Consider the following 19,292-nt stretch of genomic DNA (forward strand, 5'->3'; position numbering starts at 1 on the left):
CCGAACAGGTGAGCGAATTAAATTCGCAGCGAACTTTAAGTGAATTTAAAAAAAGCAGAACTTTTGTGGTACCCCCGGCTGGGGCCATTAATTGAGTTACAAAGCACAAGGTACACAAAATTTCATTACGTATACGACCCGGTTTATGACCTGGCCGAAATTGGTGCCGAAGCTAAGCGAAAGCCTGACAAGAGTTCACCATAAACGTCATTAGTTTTAATAACATTTACGCCAAAGTAAACTCTGTCACACGAACACACACACATACAATATATATTATACCCAAGCCCACCCATAGTCTCGCTGTCCGGGCATAAATAAATCATTTGGTGACTCGCGCCGCACTTTAATCGAGATTTAGCGCTTTCTAATTACTTGATATAAACAACTCTTAAAGCAATTTTTTTAAATTAGCTTAAATTAGTCTTGCCAATGTTGCTTAATTATTGTGAAATCAGCGAACTCTCTGGAAATCATTTAAATAAATATTTGGCTGAGCGCACATTTCTTGCAAATACGTGTACGACTCTTAACTTTCTAAATTGTGCGCAGATGTACAAATATATATATTACATGAGCATGTTTTCTTTTTTGAAACGAACAAACTGTTTCAGCGAGGGTAGCTTAAAAAAAATATATATTTAATTTAATATATATTTAATAGATTTTGTTTATTTATATATAAAGAAATCATAATTCGATTTTATATGTATATGTATTTATGGTATAGTATATTTAATAATTTTTTAATAATATTGGAATATATTTAAGTTTTCCCAACGAATGTGTAAGGACTTTTTCAAGAATAACAATAAATTTTACCTGAGTTTGTATTATCTATATATAACTTTATTATTTATTTATTTATTTATTATGTATTCCTTCACATAAAAAAAAAGAAAATAAATAAAAATTTTTAACTGAAATTATTTGTCTTTCATTATCGTAACAAAAGCTGCTCTGGTGCTTCCTAATAAATTAAAATATTAAACAAAATCAATAAACAAATTATCCCAAGAGTGAATTTCCTCGACAACTACATATATATGTTTATATCAGAAATGTTTAATGATTTTCTAGCTCTTCACATTCTCTCTCTTGTCTTTCTTTCCTTCTTTCTCTTTCTGTCTACAACTAAAAATAAAAAATCATTTATTTTCTTTTATAAAATAAATTTTCAAAAATGTGATTTTTTTTAAATTTCAATTACACTATTTGTTGGAGCTATTCTAGGGTATTCAAGCTTTATTACCTTAATTGTTGTTGTGATTTTATTTTATTTAGCTCTCGGCCATTTTGTGTTATGGCCATTTTGGCCATTGGTGCGGCACGGTTTGGCCTGCTAATTCGCATTTTCATTTGTTTTCTCGCCCTGTTTGCGCTTCAATTAACAACAACTTGTTACATGCGCAAATTGCACTAAGCTCTCAAAAGAAACAGAAATAAATAAATACATAAATAAATAAACGCAAAGCAAAAATAAGAAAAGAGAAGAAACGAAAATATATTAACATTTATGTATGTATATGCATACATATACATAAGCATATACATATATGTACATATATAACTGGCTACGTCGGCAAAGCTGCGTAAGGTTTTCATTTTTGTTGGACTGTACAAGGGAGAGGTGAAATAAATACGCAGGTAAATGGCCCATTTGCTGGGCGGGCGCTAATTTCAGAGGAATTTCGAATTTATGAAATTTACAGGTCTACAAATATACGCACACACACACACACACAGACATCGATTACTTGTGGGAAACAATTAAAATACAGAGACTTAGACTAAATTCAATTACTAAAGACCTTTATATAGATCTCTTTAAAATTATTGATATTTTATTAAAGTAATTTTTAAATAGCTTACACACATTTATTTACATGTAATAGCAGCTAAGAGCTAAAGTCAATTAACAATAAATATAGCTAATTTGATTAAAAAGGCAACTAAGGCTCACAGGGCGTATGAGTGATAAATATAACAAAATCCATATTCTAATTATAATAGGCATTAACTTGAATTTAGGGTGAAGCACAATAATGTATTTCATTAGGCTTATTGGCCAGCGCCAAGTTGGTATACTCTTAGACTAAGTCCCTAGCTATAACTCTTAAGATCAAGCAACTATTGTACTAAAAGTGAATGCACATCTTTTGCTCGGAGTGCGTTCATGAATTTGCGATTGAATAAATAAAGATTTATGCTCGCATGCAGCATCTGAATGTCACTTGAATGAAAGCCAAGCAATCGATTCAATAATAATAAACTTATCGTTTACCCCCCATCCCCCGCCCAATTTGGCTAACGAAAATGGTAAGCAATGCCATTTTCATATAAGCAATTCTGTTCAGCTCCGCAACTGTCATGGCACAATGGTATCCAATTTGCAAGTGGGGAATGCTCGTAAATAGTGCTATGAATGTCGAGCATCGTTTGTGCATTCATCAATGTTGGCTATTGGAGGCTGCATCTACAATTTGGCCATAAACGAGAATCGCTGCGATTAGCTTAAATTGCACAACAGCTCGGGCGATTGCACACACAATAAAGCAATAAACGAAAGCCATCGACTGCTCCCGTAAAGGTCAGCAGCAAATGAAGTGGCTTAGGGATTCACATAAGTGCCCCAAAGATGTGGCTGCTGCTGCTGCTGCTGCGACAGCTGTTGCTGTTGCTCATGTTGCTGTTGCTGCTGTTGCTGTTGCTGCTGGGTTTCAGGCACATAGTGAGCATAGCCAATATTATTAGTCTGGGCCTGCGCTGGGTAGCTGCCCATGTGGTCGTAGTAGGCGCTCGGGGAGGCCAGGCACTCGACGGGCTGGGAGCTGGCGCTGGAGCAGGCCGAAGACAGCGAGGCGGATGAGTTGAGCGGCGGCGAGTGTGCGGCCACAGCGGCGGGCGCGGTTGGCATATGCTGTTGCGTTAGGGGCAGCATTTGATCCATAAGATACTGGTCCATTTCCTTGGGATCAATGTCGACTGCCGCCGGCTTGCCCAAGTAATTTAGCGCTCCATTGGCGTGTGACGCTGATGCCGCCGCGGCAGCTGGAAAGCTGCTACCGTTGTAGCCGTAGCTGGTGTAGCTGCCACGCGTGCCATAGCTATACCCGCTGATGTTCTCCAGAAAGTCCATCTCCTGCACACCGCCCACACTTACGCCCACTCCTACTCCCACGCCCACGCCCATACCCACGCCGTTTCCGTTCTGTGCTGTGTAGTTCAGCTCGCCCAGCGCAATATATTCTCGACCCGCGTCCAGCAGCACGCCGTAGTCGTTGTTGTTGTTGCCGCCGCCGCCGCCGCTCGGCTCGCTCAGCTGCCGGAGCAGCAGACTGTTGCCCGTTGTCGGCTTGGCCACGCCCGTGTAGGGCGTGGCTGGCGGAGTCAGCGATGACATCGAGCTGGCCGTCGAGCACGGCGAGTCGAGCAGCCCGCGCTCCGTTTCGCTGCCCAGCGAGAGGCCCTGCTCCAGCAGGCTGGCCGCGCAGGCGCTGTTCAGCGACTTCATGAATGCCTCGTTGCTGAAGACGTCGCTGGTGCTGGTGGCGGTGCTGCCATTGCTGCCATTGCTGCCGTTGCTGGTGGTGCACAGATTGGAGCTGGCGCAGTTGTTGTTGTTGGCTTTGCTCGTGCGGCGCTGCGGTGCTTGGCCGCCGGAGCTGCGACGCGCTGTAGTGGAACTTGCTGTTGCTGTTGCTGCTGTTGCTGTTGCTGGCGTGGCAGTAACTGTTGCTGCCGTGCTAGCTGCCTCCGACTGTGGCATGAGGCGAGCCTTTTTGCGACGCGGCTGATATTTGTAGTCGGGATGCTCCTGTTTGTGCGTCATGCGCAGCTTCTCGGCGAATTCCATGAACGGCTTCTTATCGCTATCCTTCAGATTTCTGCGAAAGAAAGAGACAAAGAGAGAGAGAGGGAGAGAGAGTGAGTGAGATGTAGTACGCAATCAGCGCTTTAATTTATGGCCACTTCCAGTCAAATGTTCGTTTATTTATTGGTCTACAAATTGGCCGCCGAGTGACAAGCCGTGCGGCCTTCTAATTAACTCAAGGCGGATGCTTTGCTTGCTCTGCACCCTTATCAGCGCATTCTCGACATTTCGAGACGCTTATCGCGCACCCGCTGAACTGTGAGATTTTAATTTCCAAACCGATTTGTTCTTACAAACAATGTGAAGACGGCGCCGACATCTATCACACACACACACACACAAGCATAGTTAAAAGTATATGTATATACAAATTGTCGCATTTAATTGCAGCTGAAGTGCGAATAGGAAAAGACTGTGAGTTGACCTCAGGGCGCGCTACCTAAGATATGAATATGAGGCAAAGTTCAAAAGGAGATTTTATTTATTATTTTAGCTGTCTATACTTTAAACTTTTCATATATCATTTCTATCTATTTCGTATGGCAAAAATTAATTTGGGCAATAAGGAATTCTATAGAGTTTCAAATTTACAAGATGAACTAAAAATTTTAGAAGCATATCTGTTTGTTAAATTATTCAGCGTGATCTTTAATCTAAGCCTGAGCTAAGTTGTATTTGATTCAGGGCATCATTGACTTTAGTATTATTGACTCCTAGAACCTCCCACGTCCCACGTTGATAGAGTATTCAGCCCAATCTAAAAATAATTTGTGCTTGCTCCTAACGAAAGTTAATATTCAAGATATTTAACACTCGAGATAAATATATTTGCTACTGGCATAAAAAGAAAATTCTTCTGAGTTTCGCATTTGTAAGATTTATATAATGGATTCTACGATCAGTCTATATACCCCATTCCACTTATACTTACTTCCATAGCTTGCCCAGCGACTTGCTCAGCTCCGAGTTTTGCAGATGTGGATATTGCTTGGACATGACGCGACGTGCTGCTTGGGCCCAGACCATGAAGGCGTTCATAGGTCGCTTGATGTGCTCCTTTTTGCGATCGGAAGGTGCTCTGGAATGGTTAAGGCAACAACAAAGTGAAATGAGTTTAAATGGCATATTTTATGAAAGTTTCTGTTTTGGAAAGTGCAAATGCTTCACAGCCTTTACTTGACATTAATTACACGAGAAACAAACAGCAACAACAATAACAGCAGCAACAAATGAAGAACAACAAAAAATTGCTTTGGAAAAGTGTTTTTCCGTTGGTGGCGGCTGCCGCCATTGGCGATGGAAAATTCGCGAATTATGTCAAACTATAAATTGCAATTAAAACTTTTATTTGTCAGAAGCAAGAAAGAGAAGCCGCGCCCAAGGCTAACAAACTTCTGGATTGCAGCAAGAACTTTGTATTGACTCAAACAAAAAAAATACAGGCAACAACAAGATTGTCGGGAGTACTAGACTAGGTAATACCCAATTGCAAAGAGAAATAGATATATAAATGTCACATGCAGTCATTAAGCTTGACTTTAATTGTAGAGCGTATTCATCCATAGTCAAAGAGATCGATCGCAGCAGTTGAGTTCCACTTTCATTATTCCGTGCTGCTCAAAACCTATATACCTCTTGCTCTGCCTGAAGCACATGAAAAGCAACAACAATAGCAGGAGCAACCTGCATAGGGAACCGCAAGATTGCAACGTCTGCGAATGGCTGCTGGGGGCCACAGCAATGCCAAAAGGCTTAACTAGAAATAAATCACATATATATTATATGATATATAGTATATAATAGCTATTGTACATAGTATATAGTAGCTAGCAAAATATAAATGCTATTTACTGACAAAGCTTTGTATTATTTTCTAGCGTCTACAGAAATCTATTCAAGTTGTAAGCCATCTACAAAGGGGAATTGAAATCAAATTCTATGGCAACAGTCGAAATGTGCAATTGGCTGTCATTTCGCTTGATGGCCAACATGACCCACATCGCTTGGGCAAGAAACTACAATTTGCTGGCCTTTCGAATCATTCGGGCAGCATAACAAGAAAATTAAGTAATATGTGGCGCACCACACAAATTCTCTCTGTATCTTTGTCCTTCTCTCTCTCTCTCTTTATCTGTCTTTATTTGTGCCTTTCTCTCTTGTTCTTTCTCTCTCTCTCTCTCACTCTGTATTTTTCTGTATCTCTGTTTTGTCAAACCTAAGTGAAAGCGACAATGGCTTCATGACCAAACTAGAACTCGATGCAAAAAATTGGCGACAAAGCTTAACTCCCCTTAAAGAACTCAAGCTTTGGTAATACCTATATATTCCACATTAAACGCACGTGGTTACTGGAAAATAAGTGTATATATATATACATCCATCTAAGTATAATAAGACTATAAAAGTCAATCCAAAATTTGCAAAGTAAATGTTTTCTAAATTTATATATTTTCAAATTCTCTACATCATAAATATGATCATCTCTATTTATTACTTTGGTGTCTCATATATATATAACAATTTTTATTTTTTTTTTAATTTAAATAAATTGCAAAAGTAAATATTAAAAGTATTAAAATTGATTATAAATATAAATAAAAAATTCGCGATATAAAATACGATATATACATACATTATATACAACACATATAATATCATCGAACCAATTTTAAGTCACTCAAACAGTGAGATATTATATTTATATTCATTCTTAAAAGTAATTAAATCTCGAATTATATAAACTGGTTTGTATATTACATATTTGAAAGTAATTAACATTAACATTTTTTTTAACGAACTGTTATATATACAACTTTGCAGTTTGCTTTTTTTGCTGAAGCTAAAATGTTTTTAATATTTGATATAATTTCTTTTAAGTATCTTTAATAAACACGATTTTTGTTAACAATTTTATTCATACAAAGCTCAACAAATATCAAAATGATTTTTTAAGTACCCAAAATATGTTCAGAAATTTCAGGTTTGAGCTACAATTTTTTTTTTTTTCCACAAAAAGTTTCCCAAAAATTAAAAAAAAAAAATATTCGAAATAGTTTTTGTTTTGGCAAGACTCACCTAACTGTTAACGTACTTCAAAATTCTTTGGCTTATATTAGAAAAACTTTGTTTAACTGTATTCTGCAATTATATCTACACATCGTATATTGTACAGATTATAATACTGAAAAGATTTATATAGTTCAAATTATATCATCATACTCCACGCTAATACTAAAATATCTACTAGTCTGTCAGCCACCACATGTGTAAGCCACATTGTGATTTAACGTGTTAGGCAAAAAAAAAAAAAAAAAAAAAAAAAAAAAAAAAGAGAGAGAGGGAGAGGGAGAGAGAGAAATAAAATAAAAATAAAAGATACTTTCCGAAACAAATTCAATCAAAGACATAGGCGTGACAGGTGGGCGTTGGTTACAGGCTGTCTCTGCACGGATTACTTTTATAGAGAGTATGCTCGTTTCATGTATATTGAATTATTTATCCTAAATAAACATGAGCCGGCAACAGATTTTACTAGCTGAGGCAATGAATTTCGATTGTCGTCGCCCTCAGATAAAACAGAGTGTGTGCGTGTGTGCATGTGTGTGAGTGAGTAGTGTGTGTGTGTGCGTTAGCTGTGTCCACACAGGTGCAAATTTGTGCCTCGGCCGGCAGGATTCTTGGCTTTAATCAAAGCAATTCAATGAATAAACAGAGCACGAAGTAAAAATCCAAGTGGTAAATAAACATTATTTTAACTAACTGCAAGTTGACATCATTTCATATAATTTATGTGGGTGTTTACTGAACTGTTAACTGTAAATAAACTATCTGACTTTGTAGCTTCGTGTAGAAGTAAAATAACAATTGCTTAATTTAAGTCAACTTTATATACTTTAAAAGTAAAATTATTGAGAATTGTTGATAAATATTGTGAGAAGTTTGTTATTTACATCGAAGACTTTTGAATTTAAATAATTTTTAGAAGTTTTCTTAAAATATGTCAATGTCATAGGGCTTAATGATGGATTCATCTTGGTTTTTGGTAATTAATATTAAATATATTTTAATAAGGAAAGACAAAAACATTTAGCATGCAAAAAATCGTAAAAAAAAATATATATATATCAAAGAAATTTACATACATGTAAAAATTTATATATATGTATTTAATATTTATTGCAATTTTATTCCTTTAAAATATTTTCAAAATTTCTTTACAACTTTTGGGCAATGAAATTTTGCTTTAAATCAGCTTTAAGCAAAACAAAAAAGAGTTGAGTAACTGTTGCTGAGGTAGAGAGCAACAGTGTCTCTGAATATGTGTGCGCGTGTATCTGTGTGTGTAAGAGTTTATATAAGTATGTGTGCTTAGGGCTGCTCACATCCTCTCTGCCATGCTGTTGCGCAGTGCCTGGGCTTAATTACAACAACTCGAGCTCGAGTTGGAGCTTATTAAGCGATTAAAAACGCGCGCAGACCGGAGGCCAAATGGCGGTTCAGTTGGACAGCCAGAGAGGCGAGAGGGCGAATGAGCGAGAGGGAGATGGCAAGCGGGAAGCTGCTTATCTGTAGCTGGTATCGTCGCGCCTCCCCTTCCATACACAGGCCCACCTTCCCCTTGCAAGCCGTCAAAAATGACGCACAACAAGTGCATGTGTGTGTGTGTGTGTGTATATGCATGTGTGTGTATATGTGTGTGTGTGTGTGTGTGTGTGTGTGTGTATTGCCAGCTCTCACGCTTGACAGCACGCTAATCAGAATCAAGTGATGTTCGTTTTGCAGCAAAAGTTGCTCCCAACGCCAGTTCCGAGCACTTGGCAACTCGAGCACGTCTTCATTATTATGCTCTTCTTGTTGTTGTTGTTGTCGTTATTGTTGTTGCATTTGGAGATGCGCAAATCTCATTAAGTGATATCTTCAAGTGGCCCGTTAGCTGCGCGCTGCATATGAGAAATGAGCAATTTTGTTGCTGTTGTTGTTGTTGTTGTTGTTATTTTTGTTGTTGTTGCTGTTGCACATGCCAAAGTTGTTGTTGCTGCATCATTTTTATCAGCAATGGACCATTTGCAGCTTTTGTTATTAAAATACACACACACACACGAACGCACGCACACATAAACACAAGCAAATTGAACAAAATTATTCAGGCCCAAATATTTACACGCTGTAAATACAATAAATTTCCATTTCCTACTCTTTTTTTTTTTTTTTTATACTCATCAATTTGTAAGCGAGCGTAAAGGAAAATATAAAAACACATTCGACTACAAATGCAGCCAATTAGCAACGTCTCACAGCGATTTTCACAAGTTCAACAAATATGAATTGTAGCTAACAGATACAAAACACAGAAGAAGAAGAAGAAGAAAAAATGCGTGTCAACAAATTGCAGTCGACGGCGACAGCGACAGCGACGCCAACGCCGCTGCCAACTGCAGTTACTTGTGTTTGCTTAGGCAGCGCTGCTCATCAATTTCCCACGCAGCCAGCGCCGCATTTTACGACACTTTTATTTTGTCGGAATATTTCTCACTTTTTTTTTTGTTAAACACTTTTGCGCCACATTCAAATGCCGAACGGATGCTGGGCCCCTCTTGCGCACCCCAGCTGCCCCCCGCTCTGCCCACAGCTCTGCCGCCATCTCTCTATTTGCTCGCGTTTATTTCGCTCGAAAACGAAAACAGTCGAAAAATATCAAGTTGGTCAAACATTGCGAGCGACTGATAAGCCGATAAGGCAATAGTTGAACAGTTGCTCGACGGCTCATCTGCCTACCCCGCCCCAGTAACAGCAGCAAACACACACACACACACATGCCGAGCTACCGTGAGAGTTGCAAGCGAGAGGCGCATTTGAAGTTTACTCAGCTTTTGTTGTGACAAGAGGCGGGCAACAAAAGCAGCCGCAGCCGCTGCCGTATTCAAGGTCTCCTGCTGCTGCTGCTGTTTGTGATCCGACTGTGGTCTCGCTTCTTGCTATTGACATTGAATGGCATTCTAAGAAAAATGTCGTCATCTGTGGGGCAGGTTGCGGCAGGAATTGTAGGCGCAACAGCTGAAAGGAGCAACAGCCGCAACAACAACAGCAGCAGCAACAGCCTCAATAGCAAATTCCTAAAATACCCCAACAACAACAAAACGGAAAATTCATCTAGACTTTTCCTGAAATCATGTGCCTAAAAATTCATTCATTGCATTTGCATATTTCAGCAGAATTCAAATAAAATGAAATTTTGGAATTCCCATGCATACAAATTAAAAATAAATAACAAATTTTAATAACGCAATTAACATATCACAGGTAATAATATTTTGCCAAGATATTTTCTTAAGAAAATTTTAATTGACAGCTTGGAGTAAACCCTATATATAAATGGTCATCTGTAATTTTCCACATCATTGGAAAATATATAAAAACATTTCCTTCACGCACTTTTCGTTTGTTTTATGCATTTGCCAACTGGCAAAGCGAACCTTGAACTTTCCATATCATTAGCTTGGCATCCAATATTTTCAGCCTTATGCGTAATTCGAAGAGCTTTTACTTTTCATATGAACCATGGCGCGCGTCTTCACCCCCACCTCTCCCGCAGCTCGCCTCGTCCTGGCACACACTTGAAGGCCCGCTTTTTCGCTGCTTGTTTTTCAATTTCCAAGTCAATTTATTTTTACAGCCAGTCGTCGACGACGCACTTGAGCCGCGACAAGAGCAGCCCAAGAGGATGCGACCATCAGTGACCAGGGCACGCATAGAATACACTTTCAATGGGGGGTCGGGTCACAGCAGGAGATGAATGAGGGGGGGCGGGGGATTGGAGACGACTGGACGGCTGGACGGGGGCTTAAGCACTCTCGGTCTGCCACTCACAACTACGCAATGAAGAGCGACACTTTGAGTGCCCGAGCTCGTAGCGAAACCGAAGCAAACTTGTTAAATGCTCTACATGTTGTTGTTGTTGCTGTTGCTGTTGTTGCTGTTACTTTCAATTATTTGAAGGAGTGCACACCATCGATGATATGCGATATGGCTTGGTATGTCTCTGACATTGCTGTTTGCCTTTCAAAATGTCCCGCTGCCTAAATAACACTAGACAACACACGCCGACCTTCGATTGGTAACTGATATATAACACTAATGATGATGTTTATGGTATGCTAATGTTAATGTCTATGTTGATGTTAATGTTAATGGCAATGATAATGTTAAGGCTAATGTAAATGTTAATAGCAAAAATTATGTTAATGATAAAGTCAATGCTTTTGATAGTTAGAATAATAATGATAATCTCAAAGCTAAAGAAAGAAATCATGATAATGGCAATGGTGATGACAATGACAATAATAATAATCATGATGATAAATATAATAGTAAAATTAAAAATAATAATAATAATCCAAATTAATAATAATAAAATTATAATAATGATAAAAAATAATAATAATAATAATAATAATAATAATAATAATAATAATAATAATAATAATAATAATAATAATAATAATAATACTCCAAATTAATAATGATAAAAAAATAATAATAATAATAGAAATAATAAAAATTAATAATAATAATAATTGAGACAATAAATAATAAATTACAATTAAATTAATTTTATATTTTATTTTCATTACATTGTTCACTTCAGCCACATGCCTTGTAGCACAGTGTTACACATACACATAGCTATTGGTTAGTCTATATCGGGTCGGAAATTGCTTAAATTGAACTTTGCTTTGCAGTTTCGTCGCCCAAAATACTTGAAACCACGTCGTGTTGGCACTTCAGCAGCATACGTCCGTGTCATCTAGAACTGCGACATGGCCAATATTAGATGCCAGTTGAATGGCGTTTCGCCTCACACATACACGCACGCACACACACACGCACGCAGAACCTCAGACGCTTATTCCATACCCGTCCCAACTGTCAATTTGTTAGGATTCATGGACTTGCCTTTTCAGAATAGGCGCTCCAGTTTTGATGCTTAAACTTTTTCGTGTAAAGCATTTTATGAAATGCTAAAAAAACAAATAAAACACACATATGTAAATATTATCTCTGTGTATGTGTGTGTGTGTATGCGAGATGAGTCGCTTGTCAACTCGATATTCCACTTCATTTCCCGCTGTGCAGCGGCTGGCCTAACATTGAAATCCCAGCAATCAGTGTGTGGATGGGCGTTTATTGCCCGATCCCAGAGCCCATTGTCACGCACCTGTGCCGCCTGGCCCCAGGCACCTGGTCATAAAACCGCCAGCAGAGCCATCGGCGGCCATTTTGGCAAGCGACCCACGCGGCGAGCAAAAACCAAACAACATGACAAAGTGTTTGTGGTGCGAGCGGATGTAAGGATGTGCGCGTCTATGGGGTGTGTGTGTGTGTGTGGGTGGGTGGTTTGGAGCAACGACTGGGGCAACGTTTTGTAAATTTACTTGCAAACAATTTGGGTACCTGAAAGCTCGCCAAAACTGAAGAGCCAAAACAGCGGGGAGCTCTGGCTGGCAGACCGAGTGAATGTGGGCTCCAAAAGTTTAGGCAGGGCTGTTGCGGTTATGAGCACCGCAAAGAAGCTAAGCAACGGCCAACAGCAACAGACCAGAACAGCACCACCCGCACCACCCGCAAAACCCACACCACCCACACCACTCGAACCACTCATACCAGTCACAGCACCCGCATCCAGCAGCAGCAGCAACAGCACCTACAGCAGCCACAAAATCAATATTTATCTTGTAAGCCGTACGTGTGTCTGGCCGGCGCTATTGTTGTTGCCCAAATGGATAGCGAGTAGGGTCCTGGCAGCAGGAGCTCCCTATCGGCAGCGCCAGGACCCAATACACACACACTCAAACACCCAAAACACTGGAGGCAAATTACCAAAGAATGCCATGAAAATCGAGTGCAGAGCTATTTAACCAGCTGTTGTAATACGATTGAAAAGGAGTTTTCATTCCATTTCAAAATGAAGTCAGCTTAGTTTTGGCAATTGGAAAAAGTTAACCAAAAGCAACAAATATGTTGCTATACTTTTTGCTATGCCAGCTATGAATCTAACCGAAAAAAATAGAATTTTGGGCTGCAAAACAAAGTTTTCATCAAATTGAAAAAGCCAAAATGAAATGAAAAATGTTTTATATTCTAGGAACTTTGAAGAGAACATAGAACTTAATTTTTGCTCATATAAAAAGTTTGTTTGCAGTCTTACGCGAAGTCTAATAAATGCCAAGAATAAAAGTCTGCTCTCAATGCGAAAAATATATAAAAAAAAAACCCAAAAAATCTCTCTTCTGCTCAGGATACTCCCTTAGCAATTAGTCCCTCCCAAGAGCATAGAAATCTATAAATTTTCATATCCAATTTCCCATCACATGCTTAAACGTCTCGCTAGCCAAAAGTTTCTCAAGCTTCTGCGGCCAACTAAATATTTCTATTAAAATCTGGTCTCATGTGAACAACAATTTTGACGTGATATGTGTCAATGTTCCGTGGATTGATTGGACGCGCTGGTCACGCCCAATGCGAGTCTGAAGTGTTGGTTTAGGCGAGATCCGTATGTTGTGCGTGTAAATTGACTGGGCGACTAAGCGCACCCCAAAAACAAAGAAGTAAGAACAAGAAAAAGAAAAGAAACTTAGTCCGCCCTGGATGATATCAGTGCCTGGAGCGAACACCCCACCTGGTGGTAGTTGCTGGCTTTGATAGCTCGACGAAGCCAGATAAGCAATAAATTATTTATAACGTCGTCGCCGAAGCATAGCCGAAGTCCTCTTATCTAATCGCCGTGTAAATACACTTAGAGAAGCGCATAAAAAAATGAAGAAATTAAAGCTATTCCCTCAAAAAGGGGTTCAAATGGCTGCAAATGGGGTGCCTGGGGTGATATGCGATATGATATAAGTATATATTTATACATATAAATATATACATATATGTATTTAAAGACCACGGAAAGCGACTATAAAGTTATGTCCACGGTGACAGGGTCTGCGGTAGGGATCAGGGTAGAGGCAGGGCACGCGAAATTGCGATTTGCGACTCGCGTTGATAAAGGTAAGCGCCAATCATCGAGCTCCTCAAGTGTTTGTCACACTTATTTCTAATATTATTATTATTTTGCTGATATTTTATTTAATTTCTTAATATGTTTAGGTTCCAGGCGCATTTTATGTGCATGATTCACGCGCTGAAATTTTGGACACACGAATTTGCGGTTTTCGTGTTTGAGGTGCTATAAAAGTTAAGTTGAGTTGAGTTGAGGCAGCGCCAGAGATCACATCTGAGTCTATTAATAACGATATTATTTTATCGACCTGTTTGCCATTTTATAACACTTGCATTTCAGGTTCGCTATTTATATAGCAAACCTTTGATATTTAAATTCATATTTTTTCTATGAAAAGTAGTAAAATTCTAGGCAATTAAAATAGTCAACGGAAAAAGTTATTTTTAAAAATTTTGTTTATAGATTTCAAATAGTTTATAGTTTTAAAAAAGTCAATACTAGAGCTAAAATAAAATAGCTAAAAATTTAGGCTATAAACATAGCTCTAGTTAATTATTATTATTATTTTTGTATATATATTGTTTTCTAGTTCCAGTATTAAATTTTTAATAAAGGTTTTTGTATATGTTGATATATGATATATACGATTTTCGATAAAAGTTTGATGTTGATGAGATCTGGAATAGATCTTAGTTTGATAAAAGAAAAATAATTCATCCAGACTCTCTATAACTTTTTATAGTAATACCTTTTCTAAATTGATGTTGCTGAAATTTGGAATAGTTCTTAGTTTAATAAAAAAAAAAAAAAGACAATCTATATAATAAGACCTTCTATAGCTTATACACTATATGTTAACATCTTCTTTCAATTAAAAGCCCTATATTATCACTTTATTAGCCATATAGCTAGATCTCCTATCACATAAAAACCATGCAGTAAGAGCTTCTATATCTGATATCCCATATCTGATATCCTATAGAATTTTCTCAACAATCTTACAGACAAGTATTTGCTACCTCAAACACATAATTCCCGCATAAGTAAATAGCAGAGCTGAGCCCTTCCCCTGCCCAGGCTCTATGTGACCCTGTGCATGGGCTTTTTAAAGCGACTTTAAGCAAGAGCAAGCAGGCATAGATAAACACAGTCTAGTGTATGTAAACGTTGGTGGGCCCACGAAGGGTTGTCTCTAGTTCTCGTTGGTCTGGCTGGGGGGAGAGGCGGCTGCGGGTTGGAGTCTAAGCGTAGCCGTTACGTAGCGCAGATAAAGGCAACGGGCTGCCCGCCTCCTCGTCATATCCTTGTGCAAACACACACGTGTTCTTGACAGCGATTGCGCTTTTGCAACAATAAACACAACACGTAGTCCAAGGATGTTGCTTGTTTGCGACCAGCTGAGCGCACGTTGCTGATAACAGAGCAAAACTACAGTAGACTACCGCTATGTGGACATATCGCTAATTAAGACCAAGCAGGCGGCGCTGCAGCAACTTCGATGCATTGGATAATCTACTGGTAATCATTAATATCCGATCTGCTTCCACTCTCATCCAACTGATCGCCATGATTTGCCCATGGCACTCGCCTGCTATCCACCCCGACGAGAGCGTAGTGTGGCAGCTAATCATATGAGTCGCCCGCCGAACCACGACCGCGATAAATGCTCGGCAAATAGTCAAAGCGCGCTGCTGGCGCTGCTGTTGACCGTTACACAGGAGCACACAGCAGCACAGGGATCAGAGCGAGAAGGCCGCCAGGCCATTCTCACGACTCTGGCGCCCTGGCGCCAGCGAGTTGCCTCGTTGCACTTGCCCACATCTGCCATGCAGTGGCAAGTGACAACTCCGACTGTCGCGAACGATGTGTTTCCACTGGATTTGGCATTATTTTCACACACGTATACACCTGTACAGACCTCCCCACCCCCAGGGGCCCCGCCCCCTCTGGCAGTCGTCTGGGCAGCTTGTTAGCAGTTAACATCTTTATGCTAAAAACATATTTATTCGCTTTTTATGCCTGAATTGATTTGTCGTCTTCATTTCGAACGTGTTTCGTCTGCTCCCCCGTTTTCACTGTATTTTCTATACCAACTGAACCCTATAGATATATATATATAGATATATATATATATATATATATATATATAAATACATATATATGTGTGATATACGAGAGCTACTACCATGTGTTAAGATGTGTAAATTCAGTTCACATATTTACATATGCCAGCGTATTCCCAAACGTTCCGTTTCTTCTTTTACACTTTTTGCCTTTGCGGTTCGCCAAGTTTGTTTATCCATTTAAATAAAAAGAAACAAAAAAAAAAAGAAAGAAAAAAAAACAGACACAACAACAACAGAAACAACAACCGCAGGCTCATAAAATTGTGCTAATCAGCGACAAGAAGAGCGCCACGCTTAGTCATTCATAAATGCTTCGATTCCCGGTTATCCACATCACGAGATTTCTACGTTGGAAATTTAAGGCTGTCTCTAGGGACAGATGAACGAGGACGGCTATGCTTACAGCTGTAGATGTGAATACATATATAGAAGTTGAATTCTTTTCAAATACTTTTTGTAACTATCAATTTTCTTTGAATCAGAATTCAGAATTCAGGACTTAGAATTCTTAAAACTTTTTCTTAAATACTCTAGGTAGTTCACGCCAAAGCTTTCATAAAAAATAAAAAAAATAAAAAAAAATTAAAAAAAATTAAAAAAGAGAATATTAATGAATTTTCAACATTTTTAATTTTATATAAATATACAATTTTGAAATTCTCATGCTGCCTTATATATCATCATCATAGTGAGGTTTTTACGTTCTGTTATAATATTAATTATTTTCCATTTTATTTTCCATACAATTTTTTCGTTCAGACTCTATTGTATTCTTATTAAAATAATATAAGAATAGGGCTTCTATAACTTCAGTAAGTATTAAAAAATAATGTTTATAAAAGCTTACAAAACACAATTGCTAAAAATAATATTTAGCATAACGCACCCCGAATTTAATTGTGAATTCACTTGTGAATATTTTGCACAATTTAGCAGCCACAGTAACTAAATTTTTGGTGTAGGCCACAAGCCTCATATTATTTAAGAAAAAAAGTACTATAGAATATGAAGTTTTATATTATAGCATACATTGATTCGCTATACTCGTAAATGTCGACAGATATAGATAAACCGTTAATTTACTTGGAAATTTGCGTAGTTACTGTATTACTTTATTGACAATAATAAGGAAATAGCAAAGATAAACTATACATAAGAAAAAATCCTCTGGTTCAGATATTCGAAAAGGAACTGATGTTAAAGACACGCTAAGACCCAAGATTTGTTGAAAAATCCGGATAATTACAAAAACTAGTTGCTATTATGTTATTGTACATAGAACATATGTATCTCTGTTGGTTGATCATAGAATTACTTTTGGCCACAAGAACTATATAATATCTAAAATACTCTTTAAGAGCCCTAGATTATATTAATCTAGAAACACCATAGATTATAGTAGATCCGATTCTGTAATAAGAGATTTAGTTGCTAAAACTTTTATAGACATATTCGATATATTTTACAGAAATATTAACTCAGTCATCCAAATTAAAAATATATGTATTTATGTATTTTATTTTTTTTTATTATTATTAACTTAGTCATCCAAATTAAAAACATATTTATTTATTTAATTATTTTTTTTTTTTCTTTAAGAATTTTGTTAAGTAAAAAGATTTTTAAGTCTCCTGTAGCAAATGATAAATGATGTAGACATCGATCTTTTCACTGACTGCAATATAAAGACTACATTCAATTCATTGTCAGCAGAAGCAGACAGACTGTCAAGGAATTATAGCTATATCGATTATCTTATCAAATTTGCCAAAATGACAATTATGAGGAAATAGATTATATATATGCTATAAGCCAGAAACATAAAAGAGTCAAGAAATTACTTGTTGATCCAAAGGGTGAACGCAAATAAAAGTAATCTATATCAATTAAGACCTATGCCACATTTATCTACCATAGAAAGAATTTGTCTATTTCTAGCTTGAAATCAAGAATCTGAACATCAAATTTCTAATGACTCGAAATCTGGAATCTAAGCAACAAGAATTGCACTGAAAATATTTTATGAATCATTGAAATCTGAGCAGATATTAAGATTATTATATACATATGTATGTAAATTCTATCATAGAAATCATGAACCTTATATAGTACATATTATTATCGAAATTTGTATAAATATCACAAATTCAGGAATTATTTCTAATTTGATAAACTCGCTTAAAATCTCCAACTTACTTGGCAGAGGCTTGGACCAGATTCCAATCGTAACCCTCCAGGACCTTCATAACGGCGCTGGTGATGCGCTCATCCTCCTTGCGTCCGCCTTGGCCGGCGGCGCGTTTCTGCTCGGCCTTCAGTGCATAGTTGGCCAGGACTAAAGTCTCCACGGGCTTGGCGCGTTCCGTATTCGTATTGGCGCTCATTTCGGTCAACAGACTTTGCCGACGGCTGCGCGGCTTTTGTCAAAGATACAGTTACAGTTATACAGTTATGATACAGATACAGATACAGCTGCTCGGATCTCTCGGAGACTTGGATATACACCCACACGGCTGGCGAGGCGACGCGACGCGACTGACAAGCAAACTGCGACTGATCTGCGCCTGTTGACTGCTCGGCTCTCGGCAGTGTGTGTGTGTTTAGATCGTCGGCTCGGCTCGGCTCGGTTGGGCTCGGCGATCGGAGATAAGCTCAAGACGCCGTTGGTTGGCTACTCGTCCGTCCGTCCGTTCGTCTTCCCCGGCTGACGATCCGCGGCGGGGGCGCGCACATAAAAATCGCGGTACGCGTGTAAACATTAACATGTTCATGTGAAATTAGGTGGCCCCAGCCCCACAGATCCACCGAGCGGGGCCAACGGGGGCAGCGATCGAGTGACAGTTGCAAGAAAGAAGACAGCCAGAGGGAGAGAGAGAAGGGGAAGAGAGAGAGGGAGTGAGAGAGCGAGAGAGTGGGAAGATACGTACTGAAATTAGTAGACACTTTACAACCACATGTGGATTTATGACACCTCGACAAAGAGCGAGCCCGAGGGAGCAGACAGGGCGACGGAGTTGCCCACTTGTTGCAGCTGTATTTGCGGCAACTCGGCGATAAGAGCCACAAAAGTGTTCGACATGGGTAAAGGATCGTTAAAAAAAAAGGATAGAAGAAACGCTAAGAACGGGTAGCCATGAGAAAATTATATCTATTGAATAAAAATCTGGAATTTGTAATTAAGATATTCTATTAGAAGCTATTGGGTATTAAATATTTAATGTATATTTAAAGTAGATTTTTTTTTGTAAATAATGTATATTAAATATTTTATGAGTATATGTACAAAAAT

General features: G+C 38.4%; 1 protein-coding gene and 1 long non-coding RNA gene across 3 annotated transcripts; one reads left to right on the plus strand and one right to left on the minus strand.

The window, feature by feature from the left end:
* Positions 1–1,782: 1,782 nt before the first annotated feature.
* On the minus strand, positions 1,783–18,559 carry LOC6574791 (rho GTPase-activating protein gacU). Its single transcript, XM_002000783.4, has 3 exons — positions 18,200–18,559; positions 4,806–4,952; positions 1,783–3,887 (listed from the first exon to the last, which is right to left on the minus strand). The coding sequence occupies exons 1-3, from the start codon at positions 18,385–18,387 to the stop codon at positions 2,612–2,614; spliced, it is 1,611 nt and encodes a 536-aa protein (XP_002000819.1). The 5' UTR covers positions 18,388–18,559; the 3' UTR covers positions 1,783–2,611.
* Positions 16,585–19,233, plus strand: LOC116804901. Of its 2 annotated transcripts, none has more exons than XR_006356888.1 (2): positions 16,585–16,815; positions 17,942–19,233. It is a non-coding gene; the product is annotated as an uncharacterized LOC116804901 (long non-coding RNA). The 2 variants fall into 2 exon arrangements; XR_006356887.1 differs by lacking the exon at positions 16,585–16,815 and adding an exon at positions 17,609–17,875.
* Positions 19,234–19,292: the final 59 nt, after the last annotated feature.

This window comes from Drosophila mojavensis, unplaced genomic scaffold (genome assembly GCF_018153725.1).
Source record: "Drosophila mojavensis isolate 15081-1352.22 unplaced genomic scaffold, ASM1815372v1 contig_231, whole genome shotgun sequence".
Taxonomy (NCBI): domain Eukaryota; kingdom Metazoa; phylum Arthropoda; class Insecta; order Diptera; family Drosophilidae; genus Drosophila; species Drosophila mojavensis.